This window comes from Triticum dicoccoides, chromosome 7B (genome assembly GCF_002162155.2).
Source record: "Triticum dicoccoides isolate Atlit2015 ecotype Zavitan chromosome 7B, WEW_v2.0, whole genome shotgun sequence".
Classification (NCBI taxonomy): Eukaryota; Viridiplantae; Streptophyta; class Magnoliopsida; order Poales; family Poaceae; genus Triticum; species Triticum dicoccoides.
In genome coordinates, this window is record NC_041393.1 from 758,514,535 (window position 1) to 758,524,176 (window position 9,642).

Consider the following 9,642-nt stretch of genomic DNA (forward strand, 5'->3'; position numbering starts at 1 on the left):
GAAGGACTAATATATGGCTGGTAGAAGAGTGGTTGTGCAATCTGGTAACATAGCTAGACTATGGGCAGATCCAGTTTGTGACCATGTTCCTTTCGCTGTGCAATTTCCTCAACCCTTTGCAATTTGCAACTATCCTGACTATGTTGCAAATAAATGCCTGGAGTCTGACCCTGTTTCCTTCTTCCGAAGGAGACTGAATCCTGAGCTTAATGAGCAATGGCAAAAAATGGTTCTGACTATTAAAAAGCTCTGTGTTTCTACAGAGAGTGATAGTATCAAATGGGGACTGGGCCCTAAACCCTACTTCACAACCAAAGCTCTATATTCCCACCTGGAGAGAAACATCTCTGGATGCAAGTCGATGGATTTGGAAAGCTCGCATTCCTCTGAAAATCCAAATTTTTATGTGGCAGCTATCGCAAGATGCGGTGCTGACTAGAGACGTGATGACACATCGTGGGTGGAAAGGGGAACCTAAATGTTCGTTCTGTGGGGAGAGGAAATCCTCCCAGCATCTCTTCTTTACTTGTCCTGTTGCCAGGGTTACTTGGAGAGTGGTGGGGTGCATGTTTGGCACTGAGTTATGCCCTGACAACTTGTGGCAGGCATATGTTTGGTGTTATGTGTTTTTTCCTGGTGGGGATGCATTTTATACTGTTGGCATTGCGGCTGTGTGCTGGGCAATCTGGACCTGCCGCAACGGAGCTACTTTTGAGCTCATTCTTCTAAAAACTCCATTTGAATGTATCTTTTCTGCGTGTGCGCTTCTTTGTTACCGGGCAGGTTTGATGAAGCAGGAGGATGCGACGAACATGAGGGCGGGAGGAGCCCTGCTGAAGGAGAATGCGTCTCGCATGATGAGGATCCGCGCGACAGCTTACCAGGACGAGGGAGCCTGCTGAAGGGGAGAGAATCTGTTCTACTGCTTTGGTTAGATACCTCCTGCGTGAGGATGATGGGGGCATGTTGCCCTGGTTTGAGCAGTGGCTTAGTAGTGGTCAACCTTTTGGATCCTGTGAGTTTGCTGTTTGGAGTCTTGGATTTATGGTGTCGTCGGGTTTTCGCCCCATGATGAGTAATCTCGATGGCGAGTGCTCATGGTGGGTTTTCCGGCGATGCTTGAACCCGCTTTCCTCTTTCCTGTCGTATTTCTCTGGACATGGTTGTATTTTCGTTATGTCGCAGAAATGGAAAGGGGTTATGCCCGGTTAAAAAAAAAGTCCGTCCGTGTGCAGAGTTTGCTAGCCGACCTAGCTAGTCAAACACCATGCATGTCCAGTCTTACGATTGCCTTAATCTTGTAAATCACCAATCGATGTGGTGTAGTACATATTCCTCTTAGAAACGCGATCGGGACTCCTTGTGTTTAATTCTTCCTGCATCCTACAATAATCCACCTTAACATAGCTCCGTGGACTCGATCGCTTGCTTAACTAAGCTTACTGCCATCTTCTGGAAGCTTCCTCGAGTCGAGTGTACGGTACAAGGTCAATGATATGGCAAACAAATTAAGGTGTGCCACCACACCATCAGGCATGGGCAACAGCAACAAAAATGTCTGAAGACTCACTTAAATGAACACAAACTTTTTTTTTTTTTATCAATCCTTCTATCCTGGATCAGGGGTGGGCATATTCATACAACCATAGTAGTTTATATACATCCGTATGTAGTTTGTAGTGCAATCTCTAAAATGACTTATATTCAGGAACTGAGGGAGTACGTATTTGTGCTCCTTGCTTTATGATTTTCACTGTCATGTGCTTCTTCGTTACGCATGCAGCAAGCTATACAGCCTTGTGTATAATAATTCGTGCGCTCGCTGCCGCGGGCGCCTGCCAGCTCCCATCCACTCTTTCCTCCCTCCTCAGTCCGTGTGCGGAGTTTGCTAACTCAAACGCCATGTCATCCACACTTGTCTGCTCAACTTCGGCCAGCATCTCTGAGAGCTAGTTAGCGTCCTCTTGCATGTAGGATCTCTCTTCTTCAAAGGTTCACCACACAAATTGTTAGGAGCATGTTTCTGTATGATGATGATGGCTGCTCTGGAAAGTCATGCCTGTTTCTGTACCGTTGATCTGTAAATCTGTTCTTCATACTGTGATTGCAGTTCAGTTCCAGGGAAAAAGCTCAATCATTATAATGCTGCTACTTCGGACTGGACAGTTCCATTCTGCCTAGCTTGCTAACTCTGACGAACCTGGAGTTTTTCAGATATGTAGTTACTATTAACAGTTTGCTGCACACTTCAATTATTAGTCCTTTTATTCTTGGATTGTGTGTAGTACGATAAGAGCATATACTCCGGCCCTCTGTAACAGCAGGTAGATCGCAAAAAACAGCAAAGTAAAATAAATAGGAAAGGAACGCAAGAAATGAGTTTTTCAGTCAACTCCACTCTCAGCACATTTCCAGGATTAACCATTTTTCAGCCTCGCGTCAATCTTTCTTCTCCATGGAAACTTGAGATACATGCTGCACTTGACACACCCCGCCGGCTTCTGCCACTGTAACATGCATCAAGGAAATTAACTGCACGGTACAAATTAAGGACTCGTGAAAGGAATTTTCTTCAGAGATCACACACCATACACTGAAATAAAATGTGATCAACGCCCTCCAAAGCAGTCCAAAGCATTGCATATCACGCACATGCTGATCCCAGCCAATTACAAACTGTTCGCAAAAAAAAAGTTATGAACAGCCAGCTACATAGCACACAGTGTTGTGATTTCATTCATAAACTGCAAGTCTGGTACACACACGCGCACACCTAGGTCACATACATTTTACGGCCACAACTTTGCGTGTCGATGACAGAACATGTAACCAAAGAAGTAACCAGAGGAACTAAGTACCAAGCCACTAGGCATACCTTCAGGGGGATCGTATGAGATAAGCTCCCGCACAGTTCCATAGATAGATCACAGAACCAAACATAGGCGTCTGAAGCTTTGGGATTTTCGCACTTCAGGAGGAGGAACAAAGCATCGTCCAGTGGCAAGCACTAGCAGCACTTTCCCAGGGGCCATGCCATGCCTTCCTCCAAAAACCACTCAGCTGCCACCTGAGCCATGATGAACAAAATGTAGCACTCCTGTCAGATATAAGGTTTTTTTTTAGGATCTCAGATAGAAGGTTCTGTCATGTCAGGTTGATGGTTGATTTTAAATGGAACACAAAAGCACCGCACGTGATCATCAGCCAGAGCAAAAATCAACACGGAGAGCTGCTTACCTGCGGATTAATTTGAATGGATGGAATTAGCTCTACATCACAACTGCCTCGCTTCCTCGGTCGCTCACAGTGATGGCTGCTGCAGGCTCCTTTGCTTGTACTCGTTCTTCGGGTAAAGCTTTGGAACAACGAAAAATGAATGAACATTAATTTGCATTGTTGGCCAGACAGAAGTGAATTAAGCTAGCTTATTGTGTCAAAGCCTGGTTTCGGGAGAGAAAAAGCTTACGTTCCTCAAACCAATGATGAAGGGCGGGGTGGTTGGGATGGACGTCCAATGCTTTGTTCAGCATATCAGCCGCTTTCTGCACTGCTGGCAAGCAGTCTTCCTCAGACCAAAGACGAACCGTGACTTTCTGTAGAGAAGGGAGGTGCCGCATGTCAACATCCAAGTCACCACCAGTGATGTGCGATGCTCGGGCACAGAAGTAAAGTGTTTCAAGCCTGGGCATAGATCCTCGTGGAAACATAGATGGCCCTATCTGGAAATTAGTGAGCATACACTCTCTCAGGCAAGGGAATGCATCATGGCCAATGATGAATCCTTCGACAGGAGTGTATTGGGCTCTGGTGGTGTTCAGATTGAGAAAACAAAGAGCGGGCAATTTCCCAATGATCTGCATGTCGACCTCCGGCCTCACCCTGTCCACTTGTATAAACAAGTAGGAGAGGACGGGAAGCAATGATGAATTAATCCATCTACGCAATGCCGAGGTACAACTCCTGAACCAAAGAGCGTGGAGGTGTGGAGGGGGCACCCAGCCGTTCCAGCTGGCATCGAACCTTGCATCCCCATATTGAGAAATCTCTAGGGTACGCAATTTCTGCAAATTGGCCAAGGACATCAACAAAGAATTACACACACTTTCATCGTCTCCCTTCCACCAAAGGCGAAGCACCCTCAGCTGCACCAGCTTCCCTAGCTCTTTCTCAGTCGCATTAGTACCATCCACCGTCACAACACTCAGCTCTTCTAAGGACACCAAGTTGTCTATCCCAACCGGTAATATCGTGTTCTCATAAACATATAGGCACATCAAATTTCCTAGCCGAACAACACTTGATGGCACCTCCAAAGATTTACCTGGCGTGAAGTCCAATATTTGCAAAAATTGAAGTTTTCCTATTTCAATGTGGAGAGGGTCAACAAGTGTATTTCGCAGCCCTAGGTACCTCAGGTGTAATAATTTCTCAACACACCTAAGATCAATTTGGCAGCTACTTTTCCGAAGATCACAACCTGATAAGTCCAGCACACGCAACAATTGGAGGCTTGAAAGAGACCGGATCAGATTATCATCAGTTCTAAACAGAGTAACAGACCTCAATTTTGACATACTTGTGGCATCAACCTGATGAGTGGTCAGCTCTGACATGCTATTTTGAAAAGATAACCTACGAACCATGCTATCTGAATTGTTCTTGTTTTGCTTAGAGCCATCCCATATAGTAACGAAGTTTTCTTCACTCGATAGAGAACATATGAGATCAAGTACCATATCATGTACTCGACAACCTTCCGCCCTAAATTCAACATCAGCATATATTGGCTGAATCAAGTTTCTGTTTATCAGCTCATTGTAATATGTCTCTCCCACCTCAAATAGGCTAATTTCTTGTTGTCCACCCAGGATAAAGCCTTCAGCTATCCACCTCCATATCAACAAGTCTCTATCTATCTCATAATCTTCTGGGAATATACTGAGATATAAGAAACAAGGCTTGAGATGAGATGGTAGGTCATAATAACTAAATGATAGTATTATTTGCATATCCTTCGTGGTGCGCCCTTCCGCAAGTCCACGGCCAATAGAACTAAGTACCTTGTCCCATTCATACTTTAGCTTTATGTGTTTATCATTGCTGGCCAAAAGACTTGCTATAGTAATAATGGCTAGTGGGACTCCACCACATTTCTTCAAAATTTCTCTAGACACTTGCTCTAATTCAACGGGACATTGACATCCTTGAGGGAATATTCTTTTATGGAAAAGCCTTTTGGAGTCATCATTATCAAGAGACTTCATCTCATGAATAATATCACCACTAAATGGGCAACAAGCTTCAGAGACACTGTTTATGCGGGTTGTTGTTATTACTCGGCTGCGAAGATCACTCTTAGAGAAAGCACACTTGATAATTTCCCATGCTTCTTCATCCCATATGTCATCAATCACGATTAAGTACCTATGTGATTTTTTTAGAGCTTTAGTTCACATATCAATGAAGATGTACATAAACAAGTTTTTATTTGTCTAAATTTTATTGCTAAAGAGATTATAACCTAGAAATTTGAATCAATGAGTTCATACCTCTTATCCTGAAGAAACGCTCTCAACTCATCGATGAGTTGTTGATTGTCTCTAACAGATTCATTGATGTCTGCAAACTTAATCCTATCAAGTCCGTACAACATCTTCTTGAAAATCCTTGTTATATTGGGATTCCGAGACACTGGAACAAACACTCCACAGTCAAACTGCACTATGATCTTGTCATACACAGCTTTGGTAAGTGTTGTCTTGCCCAATCCACCAAATCCAACAATAGACAGTGTCTTGAGTTGTTTGCTGGACATCTCATCTTCGCCGAGGAGCTTCTGGATCAGCTCGTCCCGTATGCCCTCGATGCCAACAAGCTCCATGACATCTTTGTACACAGCCTGCAGGCGAGGGTCAATGGTATTCCCCTCACCCTTGGTGTGCACCTCCAGCATGTACCTTTTGCGGAGATCACCCAGCTCTTGGGCGTGCCTCTGCGCATCTCGGACGGCGCCGGAGATCTGATGGAGAGCCTTGCCGTTGCTAAACAGCTTTTTGGTTCGCTTGATGAACTTTTTGACTCTGTTCTTCATATTGTTGGGGCCGACGTCGCCATGGCTGTCGTGGTGCAGGCGGACCATGTAGGTGTCCACCGCATCCTCCATGTTGTACGAGAGCTCCCGGACTTTGGCCGCCCAGATCTGGACCGGCGGTTTGAGCTGCTCCGCCGGCACGTCGCCAAGTTCATGGAGGACCGCGTGCATCATGTCCAGCTCCTCGCGGAGGGACTCGACGCGCTTCTTCACCCGCTTGTCCAGGGTGAACTCAGCCACGGCCAGCTCGCCGAGCTTGCGGAGGAGGGTGATCAGCGCTCCAGTTGCACCCTGCATGGCTTCTCTCGATCGGATCTACAGGCGGCAGGTGGAGTGTGTTGGCGTGTATGACAGTTGACGGAGCTATTTGCTCCGGTTGTGTGGTGACTGGTGACTGGTGAGGTAGTAGTACTGAGGTGAGGGAGACGAGTAGACAAGACAGACCCATATTCCATATGCTTACATTATCCGGATTAGTTAGGGGCGATGGCAACCTACACCATAATACAAGGTAACACGCTCTCTCAGCCAGAGCTCGTGCCCAAGGCAAATTAAGAGATCCGACCAACGTCAAGTTTGCAAGAAAATAAGCACTTCAATAAGAACAAATATGATAGAACAGTTTGTGAAAATATCAACGAGAGCTCCGTTTTTGGCTTTTATTAATTAAGGTTTGTGTCATGTCCAGTAAGACGAGACGGCGACGGCTCTCTAAAGATGAAATTAAGCTTCTCCCGTTCTAGCCCCCGTTCCAGTGGTGTGTCTAGCATCTTTGGAGGGCGTGTGAAGGTGTGTTTCCGCTATATCTAGGATGATTTGGTTGTTGATTGTCTTTAGTGGATCTACTCAGAGCCGGTCTTCATTCTTTACGCTTCCTGTGTTTTCTGATTGGATTCTTCCGATCTACGTGTCTCTTCATCAGTGACGGTTATTGTTCTGGTACACTGGTCTTACGGGGCTTAGCACGATGACTTCTGCACTGTCTACTACAACGAGTCTTGCCCAGCTCCCGCGATGGATGGGTGATAACACCGGTGCGCCTTGGGCTCATTTCACTGCTTGTACTCGTCGCTAGTTGGTGTACTGATCTGGACGTAATCTTTATTCTTTCTGGTATTCACTATACTACCATAATTAAAGATGTATAGATAAAAAAATTCCCGTAAAAAATCAACGATGTGAAAAAAAGGTCCAGAACGAGCTGATATTACATTTTCAAAACTTTGTTTCGTATGCCTGAAATGGAATAAGGCGGAGCAGCAGGAACTCTAGCCAACGGGAGCTGGAAAGGTTCTGCAAGACCATAGCTGTTCAAGTAAACAAAAACTAATAAAATTCTGTCGTTTTGAGGCTTACGCGGCTCCCTGTCGGTTGGGCCAACCGATCAAGCTTTGGTTTCTAATTATTTCATTATCCCTTGCTAACCACCCTCAAATTGCTGTCTCTAGCTGTGGCCTCATACATGTGGATTTGATGGTTGTCTCATTCACCCACTCGTTAGGACTTAAGCGTCAGGATGGCCGGCCTTACGAGATTTATATTGCATTCGAGAAGCAAACATGTCAAGTTGCGTTATAGCACGATCAAATGGCCGGCCAAAAAAGGAGAAGAAAAATGGTTCAAGATGCAAATGACCACCAATCGTTTGTCCTTACGATTGAAGTGGAGGACTACGAAAGAATCCATCCACAAAAGACATACAGACAGACAAATAGCTCTACATAGTTTTCTTCATCCCCACCCACTTGCTAAAACACACACGATCAAGCAGCTTCTAATTAACCTCATTCCCCAACCACTCTCACAAGCGCCGCAGTTGCACCCTGCATGGCTCCGGTTCTGTGGTTCGGATCTACAGTGTAGTGTGTAGGCGTCTACGATAGAGTTGTTTGCTCCGGTTCTGTGGTGACTGGTGAGGTAGTACTACTGAGGCGAGGGAGACAGGTAGACAAGACAGACCCATGTTCCATCTGGCTACATTAATTATCTGGATTAGTTAGGGGCGATGGCAACCTACACCATAATACAAAGTAACACGCTCTCTCAGCCAAAGAGCGTGGACAAGGCAAATTAAGCACATATACAACGGTTGATAAGACAGTTATATCTTAAATCTTACATGTAATTAAGAGATCATAAAAAAGTATGTTTAGAATGGGTTATATCTTATCTTATTTTTAATAACTAGCTATTATTAAAAACATGATGAGACATATTGTGTTAAGAGATTTCTTATAATTTCTCTCTCTTTCACCTCAGTATTTATCCTACGTGACACTTCTAAGGTAACATCATTGTACATACCCTAAGATATCCGACCAACGTCAAGTTTGCAAGAAAATACGCACTTCAAGCCCCTAAAAGAAGCACTTCAAGAAGAAGAAATAAGATGGAACAGTATGTGAAAATATCAACGAGGGCTCCATTTTTAACTGTTACTTTTGGTTTTGCTCCGGTTTGTGTCTTGTTCAATAGTCGAGATGATGCCGGCTCTCTGAAGATGAAATAAGGTTCTTCCTGCCTAGCCCCCGTCCGGTGGTGCATCTAGCATCATCGATGAGCGTACGGAGAGTCTCTGGCATATCTTGCAGGATTCGATTGTTGAATGTCTTGGATGAATCCACTCGGATCTGGTCTTTGTTCGTCTACGTTAGTGTGTTTTCTGATTGTATCATTTCGATCTACGTGTCTCCTCATCTGTGGAGGTTGTTGTTCTGATGCGCTGGTCCTATGTGACCTTCACATGATGACTTTCTCACTGTCTACTACTTAAGTCTTGTCCCGCTCCGACGAGGTACGGGCGATAACGCCGGTGTGCCTTCACCTCGCTTCTGTGCTTACAGTTATCGCTAAATGGTCTACGGATCTGGATGTAATTTTATTATTTCTGGTGTACGTTGTACAACCATGATTGAAGATGAATAGATAGAATTTTTTTTCCTGTAAAAATAAAAAATCAACGAGGTAGAAAATGTCCGGAATGAGCTGGTATTTGCACAAACTGATACAACATTCTACTTCTTAAATTTTCAAAACTTTGTTTCGTAAGCCTGAAATGGAGTAAGGCGGAGCAGGAACTGTGGACAGTGGGAGCTGGAAAGGTTCCAGAAGACCATAACTGTTCAAGATATAAACGAAAACTATCTAAAATTCTGTCGTTTTCAGGCGTACGTGGCTCCCCGAGGGTTGGGCCAATCGACCAAACTTTGGTTTCTAATTATGAGGTTCATTTCTCCTTGCTGACGACCCTCACATTGCTGTCTCTAGCTCTGGCCTCATGCATGTAAATTTGATGGTTATCCCATTCACCCACTCTTTAGAACGTAAGCGTCAAGATGGCCGGCCTTACGAGTATTTATATTGCATGCAAGAACCAAATATGTCAAGTTGCATTACAGAAGGATCAAATGGACGGCCAAAAAAGGAGAAGAAAAATGGTTAAAGATGCAAATGACAACCAATCCTTTGTCCTTGTCGATTGAAGTGGAGGACTAAAAAACTGTCCATCCACAAAAGACACGCAGACAGACAAATAGCTCTACACAGTTTTC

At 44.6% G+C, this 9,642-nt stretch overlaps 1 protein-coding gene across 4 annotated transcripts; it reads right to left on the reverse strand.

The window, feature by feature from the left end:
• Positions 1-1,612: 1,612 nt before the first annotated feature.
• On the reverse strand, positions 1,613-6,515 carry LOC119335406 (disease resistance protein RGA5-like). 4 transcript variants are annotated; one of them, XR_005161845.1, is made up of 6 exons: positions 5,550-6,515; positions 3,467-5,424; positions 3,238-3,355; positions 2,876-3,067; positions 2,593-2,676; positions 1,613-2,507 (listed from the first exon to the last, which is right to left on the reverse strand). XR_005161845.1 is itself a non-coding variant. In XM_037607542.1 (4 exons), the coding sequence occupies exons 1-3, from the start codon at positions 6,386-6,388 to the stop codon at positions 3,270-3,272; spliced, it is 2,883 nt and encodes a 960-aa protein (XP_037463439.1). In that variant the 5' UTR covers positions 6,389-6,515; the 3' UTR covers positions 2,700-3,067; positions 3,238-3,269. The 4 variants fall into 4 exon arrangements, 1 of the variants encoding a protein (XP_037463439.1); XR_005161844.1 differs by having other exon boundaries at positions 2,588-2,676; XR_005161846.1 differs by having other exon boundaries at positions 2,588-2,676; positions 2,876-3,097.
• Between the last annotated feature and the right edge of the window lie 3,127 nt (positions 6,516-9,642).

Bases quoted from the DNA above. Each gene is read 5' to 3' on its own strand.
- LOC119335406 (XM_037607542.1), bottom strand. From the start codon at position 6,388: ATGCAGGGTGCAACTGGAGCGCTGATCACCCTCCTCCGCAAGCTCGGC. The intron at 5,425-5,549 runs GTATGAACTCAT...AAAATCACATAG, and splicing joins GCGTTTCTTCAGGATAAGAG to GTACTTAATCGTGATTGATG. The intron at 3,356-3,466 runs GTAAGCTTTTTC...GTTGTTCCAAAG, and splicing joins TCATCATTGGTTTGAGGAAC to CTTTACCCGAAGAACGAGTA.